Source organism: Cynoglossus semilaevis, chromosome 19 (genome assembly GCF_000523025.1).
Source record: "Cynoglossus semilaevis isolate Cse_v1.0 chromosome 19, Cse_v1.0, whole genome shotgun sequence".
NCBI lineage: Eukaryota > Metazoa > Chordata > Actinopteri > Pleuronectiformes > Cynoglossidae > Cynoglossus > Cynoglossus semilaevis.
The window spans coordinates 9,080,571-9,097,305 of record NC_024325.1 but is presented as its reverse complement, the minus strand read 5'-3'; the positions used below and the strand labels follow the sequence as shown (position 1 = coordinate 9,097,305).

The following is a 16,735-nucleotide window of genomic DNA, read 5'->3' as shown; positions in this document are numbered from 1 at the left end:
AACTTACATTCTGACAATGTAGTTATTTTACCCTCATCTTTTATTTATTCACTCCTGCGGCTAGAAATGTTACACTTTACCAGTGTAGTTAGACACATTAACTTGCACGATAAGCTAACTTACATTTAGGAAATAATATAATATAATATAATATAATATAATATAATATAATATAATATAATATAATATAATATAATATAATATAATATAATATAATATAATATAATATAAATATAATATAATATAATATACATTAATATACATTAATATACATTAATGTAATTATAATATAATATAATATAATATACATTAATGTAATGTAATTATATTATAATAATTTAATATATTGTGTGGTGAGATTATGGCTATTGTTCGTGTCACGCCAGTCTTTCATAACTCCACAGCTACAGAGAGGAAGTTCATTGTCACTCATCCTCAGCGATGGTCGATGTCATGGTCTCCCAGAGAAAGAGCTTTTGTCTCAGTCTTGATTTTGAAGCTGACACTAACGTTCTAACATGACATCCTGACACATATTTGGACAATTCTAATAAGTGGGTCGTGAAGTTCCACAATCCAGGTGTTACTTTAAAACTGTGACACATTTCTTAAGAACAATAAACATAGATTAATACTGAATATTCCCTGGGCAGTCGTTTTGTATTTCACTGCATTGTAGATCAAATCTTTTCCTCAATCAGACAGGTTTGATTTTTTTTAATAGACAATGTATTACATAACACTGACGTGTCTTATTGTTTTCTTTTAACAGACACTGTAAGCAAACAGTGTATTTCTCAAACATCTTGTTTTGTCCCTTTTTCCGCTTGTGCACAAAAGATACCACATAATAGGAAGTAGGAGAGCGATTACAGTACATTACAGTAAAAGTAGACAGTAGCAGGAAAATAACACTAATTATTAGAATACTGGAAGTCTGAGTGACTGTACAAAAGTACAATATTAATGATATTTATAATAATTAGATCAAAACAATATTGAGTATAATTTGGTAAATTTCAGTTAGAGAATTAATTACACCAATAACTAAATGCAATAAAAAGGAACAATTTTTATTAATTATTACCTTATGTAAACTCATTAATTGATTAATTCTCCCTCAAGAAGAGACAAGCTCTGTGTTGCATTAAAAGGATACGATGAGTTAAAAGATTGAAAAAATGGTAATGGTAAAAATATATTCCCTAAGTAACAACCTCAGTAACTAAAGCTAAGTAATGTAAAGTAAAGTGAAGTAAATGTAAAGATAAAATAAAGAAAGTTCTATCACGGCAAGAAAAACATTGAGTCTAAAGTGCATTATAGTACATTGTATGTATGTATTTGTATGACAAATACTGTAATAAAGACTAGGATGTTTTATACTACTACTACTACTACTAATTTTATATTAAATATAAAATATGTTTGCCAGTGATGTTATTTCTATATAGTTGGGGCAATTCATCTTTGTTGTTTTTTTTTTATTATTATTATAACTATTTAAGTCAGTCAAGACTAACCAATCCATGGAGTAGAAACAGAACAGACTGGGTTTGTCCTGTAGCTCAGAGGAAATTAAAATTTGTTGTACAAAGAATATTTAGAGATTTGCCCTCATAATAATAAAACTACTGTAGAGGTAAAACCCACTGTCAGGGAGAAAATGTGTAACTTCTAAGCAGCAGCAGCCAACAACTCCAGCTCCAGCACCTGTCCAGCAGAGTGCCACACACGGACATAAGAGACGGCAGTCAAAGTGGGAGTGTTCAAGGACACAGTGATAAGAGCGGTATGTTAAATCTCTTTGCTCTCTCTTGTTTCTCTCTCTGTCCCCCTGAAATTCATAAATGAACACAGACCACTGGAAAAGATATTAGTATATTATCAATGGACCAAAAATGCACAGAATATTCAAGAGCGATACACAATATATATCTGACCTTCCTGGAAACGAGAACAGAAATGTTCAACAATAGATAACTGGAATGCCATAGGTTTTTCTGTGGAATTAAGCCTCCATGTGTTGACTAAACACATAAATAGAGGGATTAAGATGAACAATGCAATTCGACCACGCTCTGAAACATTTACGGCATCTTTGTTTCACCAGAGTCGAGGTGAGAGACACACCAAACAGTATATATCTTACAGTCTGTTTCTATTCTCTAAATATTCTCTAAATAAGTGACCAGTTCTATGATATAAATCAGCAGCCATAGAAGCATTTCTTTTCTTTTGCCACTAGAGGACGCACATTTGATACAATTGTGGCCGAACTCAGCTATTATGTTGCCTTCATAGACTATCGGTGACTTAAAAATATTGATAAACACGCACACAAATAGATGAATGTGTAGAATAATTCCAACAATACGTTCCTGAATTACCTTTACGGTTACTTTTGTATAAAAATATAACTACAAAGATATGGCAACAAGGGTGTATATAAAAGTACGTTCGTTGTCTTTTTTGTTATCACTTGAAGCGCAGAGCTAGTAAAGGCATCGCTGCTCCTGGACTGCCGGACACAGCTTGTGCTTGAGGAGGACGCCGTAGGCTGACACATAAACAAAGTGGCTGCATGGTTCCTTGGACCAACACGCATTAGCTGTGTCCGTGGTAAGTAGTAATATACTATGCACAGCCGTAGCTGAGTTAATAAAACCAGGGCTTCATTAATATAAAACGTTACATGTAACACTGGTGTGAGCTGAACAAGACATGAAATTGATGCAAGTTTGACCACGATAACTTCTTGTAAAGCTAACGCTGGCTAATAAGTGGTGATTAGTTAGCCAGGAATCGTTTTAATCACAAGGCGAGGTTACGTTTAGTGGCACCAACATTAATTCACGTATGCTAAAGAAATAGTTATCCACTTCGACAAAATTCTGTAACATGAACCGCATCCCGTTGCATGTACGAGCTGTTAAAACTGCTACAATAAAGAGCTAACTGTGGAGTGTTATTTCCTGCCTGTGACCTGTTGCATCCTTTGACAACTGTAAAACAGTTTTATGGAAAACCATTTGAGGACAAACGAAGGTTTACTGTATAGCAACACAGCAAGAACTTTCAATTAAAACTATTAGTTCTCAGGAAGATTTTAAAAAGAATTATATTTTAAAAAAGGTGTTATGTTATTTAGTAAGTAAGTTACCCTGGACCTTTCTGAAGATTGCTGTTTACTAGAACTTGCCTCAGCTGTTCTTACATTGTAAAAACATTTTGCTGGTTGACAGGAGATCAAATTTTGCTGCTAATTCGAGGATTTCTTTAAATTATCCCTTTAATGGAAAGAAAGATTCCCACACGTACACGAGCATGGGTATCTTCAAGTTATATGCTGTATTGTTATATTAAAGATTGGTGAGCAGTTAGTTAGTGTATTGTTATGTTATGTGAGTATTTTTTAATCTTTCTCTTTCTGACCTTTATCAATAAAATGCATTACCTCCGAATATGTATTTTAAAGTTTAAAAAATATCTTGACTAAAGTTAAGTGTACTCTTATAATTGTCTCTGTCTTTTGGAAAGGTTGATCCATAAAACCTTGGCTTTTTGAAATCTTCTGCTTTCTCAATCCAGTGGCCAGTGTGATGTGATAGCCGCTGTGATCCGTGCATGCTGCATGTCAGTGATTAACCCATCGTCATCCGGCTGCTCTTCCTCTTACTTCAGATGCATGGTGCTCTTTAAGCGTGTCTTCAAACTGCATGTTGTGCTGTGAATGAGGAATCATGAGACAAAACAAGGATAACCGTCTGGCACTGTTGTCCAAGACATCATTCCAGAGCCAGACCAACCATGGACTAGAGCTTGAGAGGATTCACGCTGATTTGGAGGTGGGAAAAAGTCAAACCCAATGGAGCCACAGACACCTGTATGTGGAGCTCAGGCATCTACGGGAAAAAGCAGAAAGCAACCTCCAGAAAGCTGTGAGGGAGCTGGTGGCAAGACGTGGGCACCAAAAGAACGTGTACTTTGACAGACTTGCCAGAGATATAAATGTAAAAGACACTGGGCAGTACAGCACGTCTGTGTCCACAGGGAAGGAAGCCTCCTGTTCTTGCAGCAGACACACACATATAAATCTGGAGCTACTGCTGCTGACGCTGTATGAGGAGATAGATGCTGTCTTTAAACTCCATCACCGACAGGAATCTGAGCGGGAAAAAGCTATCCTTCTCTGCCACCTGCTACAGCGTCACAGAAAGCAGTTGCAGGGAAGACAGAGAGCTGTTCATCCCAGCTATAATTTAAAAAGTCTCTCTAAAAAGCCTGCTCAGAAAGACGGTGTGAACTCCTGCCACAGTGCCTCCCGTTCATCGGGGCGGACTTCAGGCAGGGGTTTGTGTGCAGCTGACCCCAGTGCCAATGCTACAGCCCTGGACACCTGTCAGTGCAGCTTGCTGAAAAATTGCGACACTCTCAATGCAGGCCGCAGTGACCATCCCCCCTGTGGTGCCCCAAGAACAGGAGAGTCCACGCCCTCTAAATGCTTGAACATAAACATGGAGGTAAGCTACATCACATCTGATGATTTTATGTTTCTCACTGTTGTGGAATTAATTTGATAAACTATGTTGCACTATACTATTGGGCCATGCTGCCCATTGTAGTTGACAATCCAAAACTAATTGATTATAATGGTTAATGTTGGCCAATGAATATGACTCATTCTACTCCGTCAAACAGACGTGCAACATAACATAAACCTAATGAGCTCTTCTTGTTCGATTTGGTGACCACTAGCACTTAGTAAGTCAATAATAACCGTCAATCACTCTGCCACCCCTTTAGCCATTTAGCCAATGAATATGCTTGTGTGAAAGTAAATAAAGTTAGGGGGTGACTAACACTGCAATGAGTTAGTATGTTGAACACATCTTAGTCTTTCTTAAGAACCTGTAATTAACAGACTCTGAGTATGAAGAGGCTGTTTAAATATGCATATCCTGTAAACAACAACAGAAGCCTTATTTAAATCTGTGCATCTTCCCAGCACTCCTGGCCTTATTTGCCTTTTTCAGTTTCATATCTGAGGCTTATGAATGAATTTTCTATTAACTAATGAACTGTCCCATTCTTGTGCAGTGTCTAAAATATAGAGGTCGATTCAGGGTGACCAAGAATGTGTGTATGTGTATTGAGAATTAACATGAGACATAACGGATGCCTTTTCAAGCCAATGACATCTGAGGTACATTGTCTTCACATGTAATATGGATGGTGGGAGCAGGTTTACTACCATTGTTCAAAGGTTTTTGTTAGAGTCCATGTAAGTAGCTATTTGACAGCCCTCATTATTTTATATTCCTGCCATGTGACTCAGAGGGGAAAAATTATTAAAATCTTTTTTTGTATTTTATATAATATTTTATTGATATTTTAAATTAAGAAAATATTGTTTTAATGGTTGAATGCTGTAACTATTAGGTAAAAAAAAGTGGGATTGTTATCCTTGAGTTAAAGAAAAATGCCAGAAACCGGTTCTCTTTATATAAGCATATAACAATAAGGCTTAAGTAACCGTTGCTAAGTTGTAAAACCGATTTATATTTATTGGCTCATTAGACACATTTGAGGAGTTATTTAAATAATTATTAACACTATAAAGGACATTTAAGACATAGTTTGTTTTTAATAGTGGACAGCTGTTGTAAAACATGACAAGTGGCCTGGCCTGGACACACTTGTGCCTCCTGCAGCCTCCTGCCTGCGTTGCAGTGTATGGACAGCCTCCTCCACAATCAATAGGCAGCCAACATCATTCCAGCGTCATCACCATGGAAACGAGATCTGGTCGTGGTCATGATTGGGCCCGTCTGAAAGCCTGCTTTTTTGTGATAGGACGACTTGAGCACTTCTCCCTGCCCCCTCCTCTGAGCGACACTTTCTGTCTTACACACACACACACACACATTTCTCTTTTCATCGTCCTTCTTCACCTTTATTGCCGTGTAACTGAGATGGGATTAAGCAGCTTGTTCGTGTATTTTAGCTTCTGGAGGACACCGCCTTTGACGAGGCAGCTGCCTCATTTAAAAAAGGGTCTCGCGGCCAGGCTCACTGCACCGCTCACATCACAGCTTTACTGACTGAATTGTAGCTGGAGTGAAAACCTGTGAGTTACAGCATGTATTTTCATCTGCATTCTGCATCTCTGCTGGCTTGCTGCTTCAGTCAGGCCCATGTCTGCTTTTTGAGGATTAATGTAGTGTAAAAACTGGAACAGTGGCTATTTTTGAATCTCTGGACAAGCACCTATGAAAACAATCGCAGACACCCAAATGGTAAGGGACGATGAAGCAACGTATGTCAGTGTAGTCACCAGGACACCCGGATAAGTGCGAGCAAGAGAACGCCAAACATTGTAGACAAGATGATGAAGATGTCAAAGCTAACAGTATGCAAGTTCCCTGTGATGCCAAACGTCCTCATTGTCAGTGAATAGATGATAAATTGACTCTGCATCGTATGATTTTATATTTAACTGGTTTGGACTTTATTGTGGCACAGATCATTTTAGTGTAACAGTTCATGTATAGGATACCTAACCATTGATTAGCAGATTTCCGTCAGTTTACCATTGACTTCCTAAGGGACGAACTTTGCACATCCTTGCTGATAGCCATGGCCGGAAGAGTCCTTTTTGTTTTAAGACACTTCACCTGAGCTATGAAGAAACAGGTCTGCATATGAACTGATGGAGAGTTGGAATTGTCAGGTGCTTTATCAAGACATACAGGAGGATTTGTGTTGTACTTCTACAGCAAATGAAGAGTCTGCAATGGCTTGGTTTTGGCAGGGCACCTCATTTTGTCATATTGATTCAATCTTCGATACGTCTGACGTGAAGTAATGTATGACCTGGGCACTTGGCCTGAGCAGCCAGAGCCTGCATCCACACACACACAGATGGAGAGCCATGAAAAGGTGGAGGTGCCAAAAGAACAGAAACAGGAGTTTAGAAGATCAGAGGAGCAGGCAATAACCCAACATGCATTCCTAGACAACACAGTGTCAACCAAGGCGGATGTCACTTCAACATCACTGTTAGGAAAGCGGCACCATTCGCTCTATGCAAACCTCAATGGTTTTGAAGTGGAAAGGATACGCAAGGTGAGTGTGCAATGTCTTGAATGTCGTCTTCAGAGTCTCCTTTCGAGGTTGTTGGCATGGCAGTGTATTGTTTTAAAGGCATATATTAACAGTCACTTAGTTATTTGACCATAATTAAATGTCCACTAGCATTTTCTGCTGCTGCTGCCTGTCTATATTAAAGTTAGACTAAGGCCATGTTTACACAGTGACAGTACTATATTATGTGACTACAGTAGCCTCTGTTTACATGGATTGGACGCAAACAAGATCTGTCTAAACCGTGATGTAAAATACAACTCTGCGGTACATATGCCAGGCCTGTATGTGGTGCTGTGTCAATCATGCTCTGTAATAGTCATGATGTTCTATTAATTATAATAAAGGGTTTACATAAAAGTGGCACAAAGTACCATCTTCTACAGTACACACTCCTTGCATTGCATTTAAGTTGAAGAGACAGAAGGGTATAAAGAGTTTTGATTTAGGCAGGTGTAGTGGAGTGAATTATACTCATAATTGAATGTGCTGATGTCTTGATTAGTTCCTTCACTGATAACAGCTTTTATGGTCACCTTGGGTTACATTTTCTCTTTAGCAGTTACTACGTAGAGGATACCACAGCATGTCTAACCAGCAGTTCTAAACTGATTTTATTATCAAAACCAGGAAGTAATTGGTTCCCAACCTTGTCTGCTGCCATTCCCACCCCCAGCAATTTATTCTCTATCATTACAATCACCCCTAATGAACTGTCAAAGCACCACCTGGGAGAGGATACTTGCCCCCAGTAGCTGAAGGTTAACATTACAAAGGGGCATTAGAAATGATTATTTGGCTGATTTTAAACCAGTGGGGGTCGTCCATCTTAGATTATTGTTTTTAATTACACTGTTATTTGATGTGGGGGCGCCTCTGCCATTCCTCTGTGTATTTGTATAAATGTGTATGTGTGTTTGTGTGTGTGTGTGTGCATATACATGTACTCTCATACTGCATTCATGATGATAAATATTTATTGAATTGCTCCACCCTCCTCTGTACAGTATAGATTATTAGAGCTTTCCAGAACTGTTATACAGACACCTAGCAGGTGCAGTAAAGCTGCAGGAAAAAGAGTGGCTTCACATTGCTGACAAATTGCACTCATATTCAGCTAATCCCTGCACGAACAGACAGCGTTATATATAGAATGTAAAGAATTCAGGCTGGTTTTACTGTTGTTGACCTTAAGTCTCCCGTCTTTCCTGAGCCCAGGACCTAAGAGGCCTTTATCTGTAAGTTATGTTCTGGACAAAGCTGGTATAGTTTTATTTAGTTTAGTTTTATTGTTATTATTGAAAAAAAAATGTTTGGGAAAAAAACTGTATAATACAGCAGTGCTTTTTTGGTAAATTGAGTAAATCTTGCAGTAGAAAAAGATATATATTGTATGCGTAATGTTTGTAGGATAATAAAGAATACAACACAGCCTATTTACATTTACCACATATTTATATTTAGGTCTTTATGGTCACGGATGTAATTAGACAGAGAAGAAACAAAAAGATAAACAATAATAATAATAATAATAAAAACAACATAAAAACAACAATAATAAAAACATAATGTTGAACAAACAGTTCAACATTATGTAAACTTTATAAACACAGGACTTTCCAACAGTAATAATGTAATTTACTTATCTTCTTTTTCAATGACATCTTTGGTAACTGACTTATATTAGAACCACTGTTAAATGTTAACGCTGAGCCTCTGATTATAGGCGTACAAAGCTGTTGATGGTGTCAGTCTGTAGGAGAAATGAGCATGTTGAGTGTGTGTGTGGTCCTCTGTGATCTACACACTTAACACCTGTCTGCAGACTGTATGGCTGCCTTTCTAATGGAGGCTGGGTGTTTGCTCCATGAGGAGTTACTGTACAGAGGAATTAACCAGGCAAGCAGTTCTATCTCTTGGCAATAGTTTTTAACCATCTTTAATCAATACTCAAGATTTTTTCTTGGCACAAAGATTGTACAAAATTTAGAAATGATCAGTTCTAGGATTTCTTAAACAACTGCTACAATGTTAAGTGAGGTGTCACAGTACAACTGATTAATATATTATACCAGAAATGGCTAAAGGCTGCATTTACTTTATAAATTGTTGCCATCTATCACCTGTTCCGTCCACCATCCTCAGCCCAAGCTAGAGCCAGTCCTAGCTGTCATTTGGTAAAAGCAGGGCACACTTTTCAAATTAATTCCTTTCACTGTTGAATTTGCCATTAAATTAGATCTCTCCTGGGAAGACCTAATTGCTTTGGAGAATGATTGGAATATTGCAAATCTGTGTCAGTTTTGACAACATACTGTATCGAAGCTTCACATTATGTTTACTCAGATCTTCTATGGGCCGCTGCTGTTCACACCAGAAACAGCTGTCTAAGCAGATCCAGTTTCCTGACATGTAAATTAAAGCCCTGCTCGCTCAATTTATTGACAGTCGTGGCCCTGCAGCTTGTAAGTACCGTATTAGCCGTGTTACTGGGTCAGCATTTCATTTTCTCACAGGGCAGGTCTGTAACAAGTGCAGCCAATGTGGTCGAGGAGAAATCCTCTTAAATGTCAAGGTCTGGGATTTTTGTGGTTAAAGTGTTTAATTGTACTTTTTATTTAAGTGAGGTTGTGCTTTTTATGTAAACTAACAGTTCTATCTACAACAACTTCATCCAGCCTCTCTTCTGAGCATGCATCTAGTTCATCTCAGCCTTTTGTCTCCATCACTTTATCTCCAAAACCTGCCACTATATTTATATATTTCACTTTGTAACACACCTAACATATGTGCCTTCCACAGTATTTTCACACTTATTAGGGTTTCATGCAACCTATTTGTGGTGCTACTGTCTCTGTCTGTCAGGAGAGACAGAGATCTGTTCTCCAGAATATTGGTTTATTAATCTGCACATTTAATATTAAGAGGTTCAAAAGACAACTAAACTGGTTTGGGATTCTTTAAGACTCAGAGAGTTAACCTTCTAAGAGATTTCTAGAAACAGAAAACATCTCTTTCCAAATTACTCAACAACAGAGACATACTCCATGTACAGTGGGACACAGTCAGCAGTTTATCCTAGGTGATAATTACAACAGCTCCTGTTGACACTGACAACTTCTGGTGGTTTGTGCAGCTAATTCACACCTGAGCCCAGGTGAAAACATCATTCATGTGAACAGGTGTGAATTCATATACAGTATTGTTTTATGGTAATGACTCTTTTGAGTCATTCAGTCCTTACCAGGAGAGGTGAGTTGTCTCCAGGAAACAAAGACACTCCTGTTGTCCTCTACTTATCTGTTTTGGACCTAAGGAAGCCTCTTGGATGAGAGAAGAAACCTCCTTTTGAAAACTAAGGCAGTCCTACCAGTAAACAGTGTATGACTTTAATTTTAACTCCACCAAACAAGTCATTGTAGGCTGCATTGTTGTGTTTGCTGGTTGTAAGAAAATCAACACAATGTGAAAGAAAAGATCGAGACCGTTTGAAAAAGGGGGTTTTAGATGGTTTTTGTGTGTTTTACAACTTTTTTTGTTTAAAAGTAAAATCTTGTAAAACCAACCGTAAACGTTAGTTTACAGTGAGACAAAACAAAGTCCACAGGAGCCTCTTAGTGGGAAAGCTGCAACTAAAATTGACCTTTATTTCTTTCTGCAGCCACAAGGGATCTTATCTGTATCTTTCACTCTCTCTGTGTGTGTGTGTGTGTGTGTGTGTGTGAGTGTGTATGTGTGTGAATAATTAATAGTATACTGAGAGGTGGACCTCTGGAGAAATGGTCTCTCATCATATTAAGCCGAGGTCTGTCTGTCTGACTACTGTCTGGCTCAGATGAGGTCCAGACAAGGGTCAGGCACTGCATTCATTGTCATGTTTTATGTATACGCTGTGTCTGTATAATTATATTTTCATTTCCTGTGTACGTCTGGAAACCAAAACATTACATTTGGTTCTACCTACTGGTGGAACTAAAACTTGTTATAGGAAATGGTTTGTGGCTAGAGAAGGAAAAGGAAGTTCATTAAGTCAACCCATTGAATGTCAGGAAAGGTTGCCCGTCATTTTAATACTGAAATGGGTCCAACAGATGTGCATTTATTCAGTCTGACCGTCGAGCTGTGAGGAGGAGGTCTGTGACCTTGTGTAGTTCAGCTGCAGCTGTTTGCATGCACTGCATGTACTAAACAATAGTTGTGTAACTGTTGTGGTATTGTATCGGTCATACATGTGTTCATCATCTCATACAGACATTTCTGTGGAAGTCAATTACCACGTGTCCTAGGGAGAGTGAAGGGGTCTCGTGTGTTGTCTCTTTGTTCTTCAACACAGTGTGGGAGACCCCCAGTCTTGTACCCTGGGGAGATGAGTCGTGCTGAATACAACAGAGGATTGAAAAGGACACCTGAGAGCATATTCATGACTTATATATGAGAAAAGACAGCGAGATGCTGTCCATAAAACAGTGCTCCACAAAGACAGCAGTGTGGTTCTTCTCATTATGTAGTTTTTTTTTTTGTATACAGACATTACTTTGACCTATGTTATTGTGATCTGTGTGTTAATATAACCTAAACCTGATCAATATCAAACTTAACATCTGCTGCTAGTTACTTTAAAGAAAAAACACTAGTTTGTCAGACAGAGATGAGAGCAATATTGACAACGTTCTAAACTGTGAGACTTTAGTGACACTGTCAAGTCAATTAGATTCTAATTTAAATGGAAAGGCTGCAACTCACATTGTCTGATGGTTCCTTTCCTGCCCCCATGGTGATTTAAATGGTCTCCCGAAGCCTTTCACAGACATGATGTGTTTGAGGATGGGGTCAGTGGGAGGAGGCACCTCCTCTTTGTATTTGCCCAAGGCTGACAAGGTCTGAAATAAAGGTTCATCTCCACATTCAGCTGACTGGCTCTTTTTATACCTTCCGTTTTCCCAGCGGGCACTGGGACATATGGAGCTCTATGTTGTAGTATAAAATGCAATAAAAGCAGTAACAGCTTTGTGTTACTTATTTAGCCTCATATTCTTTTCCCACTGTGTAATTGCCCCTATTTCTTCTAAATCACATGCTTTGTCATGTTCTTGCACAGCAATTGAGACTTGGAGTGTGTATCGAAGAACAACAAGGGTTAGATTATCTTGAGTTCTTCATTTTCTTGTCTCCCCTCGAAGATGATTCCTTTCAGAAAGCCATTACAACAGTTTTCCTTTTTTTACTGTAGACCCAGGAGGAGGTATAAAATAGTAACTGGCCTAGATACGCAGGAGTCATACTGGCCTGTTCTCTTTACAATGGCAGCCAGACCAAGTTTTGTCCCTGTTTACAAAGCAAATAATCTACTTTTATAGTGAGAGTCAGTGACTAAAGTGCATATGTTTATATTTGTTATATGTTCTAATGTTATTTAGGCAGTAAAGGTGGTCTGTATGTATATATGTGTGTGTGTGTGTGTGTGTGTGTGTGTCTCTGTGTGTGTGTGTGTGTAGACCCATCTGTCCTGGCCAGGGCTAATGCATTTCCACAGACATCCCCTACTGTCTTCCTGCTGTGTTTCATCTGCCTGTCTCACTTCGCCAGACCCACGTGAAAACCACACCTCAGTCAAAAAGGACGTATAGCTGAATGCTAATACAGTGGCCTTGAGTGGACCTCACCACCTGCAGCTTTTATGCAGCAGCAGTCTGGATTTTAGCGTATAATGGAGCCAGCATTACGTCACCAGTAATGAAAAGCCACTGGTGTATTCCCCTAGAACAATTAAAAGACTTGGATAGACTCCAAGATCATTTGAATCATAGAGGAATCGAAGGAGAAGCTCAGTTCACTCTGGCCGGGTCCCTCCAGGTGATTGATTTGGTCTTTAGCATCGACGACATGTGATGAAACCATGTGCTGATTCTTCTGATTGATTGCAAAATAATTGTCCAGGAAACAAAGTTCAATCTACGTCAGAGTTCAGCTTTTGCAATGTCTTGTAAATATTTTCGGCATGTCCATCAAACATTTTGTGCGGTTAGTTTGACTTAATTGATTTTAAAAATGGGAAGACGCCTTTGACGTAACTATTTGTCGATTTTGTCAGTTCTCCATAAAATCCTCCTCTGTTTTTGTCCATCTGAACTGAGCTGTATTGCATTTTCTTAGCTGTGACTGCATAAATGTTTATTTTTACTTTTACCATTGTCACTCTGTTTAAGTATACATGTTCTTATAGCTCAGGCGAAGATGAATCAATTCCAAATTTGAATTGAAAACCCTACTGTTTCTATTCTGTCCATTCAGTCCATTCTGTGTTTAAAGGCCATGTGTCCAGTATCATGGTGTTTAAACCTTAACTTTTGTGTCAAGGACCCTCTGTAACTGCCTGTTTGTTAACAGTATATATATATAAACTGTTCGACACTGCTGTAATAATATGTCAAAGTATTTTTTCCTTTTTCTTCCTGGTTTGTTTCAGCCCATCTTCATGGACTGACGTACAGTAAGAGGAGGGCTTTGGTCCTTCTCTTACTCTGCACAGTGTTTTAGTTGTTTAGAGCCGGTGGTAGTCCATGCTGTGCTCACTGTTAGTTATTGCTCTACTTGACGACAGAGAAGAGAATAAAAATCTCAATGTAACTACAAGACAATTTCTGAAGAGCAAATTTGTTTTTTCAGTGCGGCACTGATTACGGGTTCCTGGTACGACAGAATTCTGAACTCCTGCGAGCCCTAGATGAGCTGGAAAAGACTTGTTCCACACTGAGGGAGGAAAATGCCCTTCTGGTAAGACTAAAAATAACAGGAAATCTTGATTCTTCTAGAAAGTAGGTCATGAGCACACAGCAGGGCTGATTGTAACATCTGTATGAGCATGATTTCTGTTGGTTAGAGTAACGTGATCTTTGTTTTGTATCAAAAGGGTCCATCTGAAATGTTATTAAATTAACAGTTGATGAACTGATAGTTGAATGATTTAGAGCTGCCGACAAAGCCCAAAGGAAAATGAATGTGAAAAGAATAAATGACGACAGGATTATTTTCAAAACAGGACAGGAGATTTGTCTTCACCTATTTAGAGGTGTACAGCTCCATAATAACTAGAAATAGTACTACTTTGGCCTGTGATATTTTATATTATTTCTCTCACCAAATGTATGCATCTGTACACTATGCAGTAAGTGGATCTGTAATTCTTTTTTGTTTAGATATTGTTATAATGTTATGCTACAATATTTTACTTCATTCTATAAGAGGGAGCTGAAATCCAATTTGTTTTATCATCCCATTTTTTTACTCATTATCTCACAATTATTCGCACAATATTTACTGTGGCTTAGCTTCAATCTAGCTAAAGTTTCTCTTAAAACTTCTTGAAAGGAATTGATTTAAAGCTTTCTATTATATAATGTCTCATGAGACGGGTCAAACAATAACTGTAATAACTGTAAACTGTTCTTTACACTAGTATTTGTTCGATCGTTTTGTTTGTCATCACAGTATAGGTGTTTTGCTCTAGGCATTATATAATGATCATTTTCCTTCCCTGATGTGTAGCGGAAGAGCAGCGCCCCAGAGACTGAGGAGAAGGTCAGGCGGCTGAGGAGGAAGAACACAGAGCTGGCTCTTTTTGCTAAGAGGCTTGAAGAAAGAGCTAGAAAACTTCAGGAGGCCAATCTAAGAGTGGTGTGTAATGTGGAACTCAAACAACATAAAAACAACTTTTACCAGTGAACACATCTCTAATCAGCCTGAAATGCTGCAAATAATGAGTGGATTGACACATTATCTGACGCTGACATTTGAGAATGTGATGAAGAGGCGTTGAAACAGTGACAGTGACACGTCACACATTTTTAACCACCTGGCTAACACATTTGATAGGTTCAGCCCAGACTTTTGTTTGGAGGCTAAATAAAGTTACCTCAGGGTTATTTAGGAATCACCACGCTGAAGAAACTGCCTTGAGCAAACACCACACCACACAGCTTCAGCTTCAGCTTCAGCCTGACACCACCTGACATGCTGACATGAGTACTCCTCTGCCTTTATTTTGTACAGATCAGTTCCTCGTCACCACTGCGACCTGTGTCTGTGGAACAGTACAAGAGGGCATTTGCCCGTCAGCGAGCTCGTGACCTTGCCCAGCATGCTGATGCACTGCTGTGCAAAGACAAAAAGATTTCTGCCCTGCAGCAGGAGTGCAGAAACCTGGAGGCACGTCTGGGCAATAGCAAGGTAGAAGAAGAAGAATGACACTCAGCCTTTTCCATCATTGGTGTCAGCACAGATGTTGTCTGCAAAGCGTTTTGATGGTGGTGAATGAAAACTCTTTACCATTACCACAGATTTTGTAATAAAAATGGATAATGCCCTCTGACTTAGCTCATCTTACCCTCACTACTGAGGAGGCTTGCCTCAAAAAAGCAGTCCTGATGAAACTGAGCCAAATCACTACACCGGCCGTCACTCTGGGCCCACTGATAAAGGAAAAAGGTCAAATTTGTCTTACTTCAATACTTCACTTGAATCATTTTTTCCAATTTGATGCTTTTCTCTCTCCCATAATTTCACACGTCTCCTGTATTAAACACCACTACATAATGTCACTCCCTCACTCTCTGCTGGACACTTGTGGCACTGCTTATCCTAATTCCCTCCTAAGTCTATATTTACAACTACTGCGTCACAGCAGATGCTGAGATGACAGTGCAGGAGCAGGCGGACTCTCTAAGTGCCAGCCTTTAATGACTGAAACAGTGACTTAACAGTTTATTCCCCTGGATGCAAACATCTGCTGTGTTACACAATAACCAGTTAGACACTGTGATGTACGTTTCTTTGAGTTGTACATCAGAGTAACTCAACACGATTGAGTTATTTATGCTGGATGAGTTCAAAAACTGCATCTAATGGATAAATCACACTTCATAGTTTCCCTTTTAAAGTTTTATTGTAATTTCTGAATTAAACAACACAAAGGTTTGATCAGATTAGACATGATGTCAGAGCCGTTCATTAAGATTAGTGTAGCATTTTTGGAGCAAGAGTTAAAAAATTAAATTGAAAATGAAATTTTAATAGTTCAGCCTGATTGGCTTTATGACTGGCCTTAACGTGTGTATGTCTGTGTGTTTAGGGCTCCTCTACTCAGCCTGGAAGAAGGGAGTTCGAGAAGCTCCTGCAGGAGTCTCAGATGGAGGTGCTGCGTCTCCAGAGGCAACTTTCTGTCACATCGTCCACACAGCAGCAGCATAACCAGAGGCCTGAGCCGAGTGGCTCAGAGAAGTGTGTGGAAACTGAGAGAGAGAAAAGGGAGAAGGTAAAAAAACAAAAACAAAGCAGAGCCCAGCTCTACACTGATCTCTAGTGGTTGAAAAGTGAACATATCCATCCATCTTCTCAGGGCCTAATCCTGTTCAATGTGGCCATACTCACTCAACTAATGGCAGTAAATTGATGTTATTTAAACCAAGAGCTTTGAAGTAATTCCTAAAAGGTCTGATGTTATGTTGGTTATAACTTAAGAGTTTTTGTAGGGACACAGATTTAAGGACCTCCATAACAGCTGTCAGCAGAACACATCAACAGAATATAAGAG

The 16,735-nt window shown here is 38.8% G+C and overlaps 1 protein-coding gene across 1 annotated transcript in view; it reads left to right on the top strand.

Annotated features, from left to right (window-relative positions):
- The first annotated feature begins 2,152 nt into the window (after window positions 1–2,152).
- The window catches only part of tspoap1 (TSPO associated protein 1), a 39,149-nt gene continuing 24,566 nt past the window's right edge, over window positions 2,153–16,735 (top strand). The window contains exons 1-6 of the mRNA XM_025065570.1: window positions 2,153–2,622; window positions 3,592–4,523; window positions 13,813–13,920; window positions 14,692–14,820; window positions 15,196–15,372; window positions 16,274–16,456. Coding sequence (XP_024921338.1) covers window positions 3,744–4,523; window positions 13,813–13,920; window positions 14,692–14,820; window positions 15,196–15,372; window positions 16,274–16,456 — 1,377 coding nt within the window. The 5' untranslated portion in view covers window positions 2,153–2,622; window positions 3,592–3,743. The remainder of the gene's footprint in view (window positions 2,623–3,591; window positions 4,524–13,812; window positions 13,921–14,691; window positions 14,821–15,195; window positions 15,373–16,273; window positions 16,457–16,735) is intronic.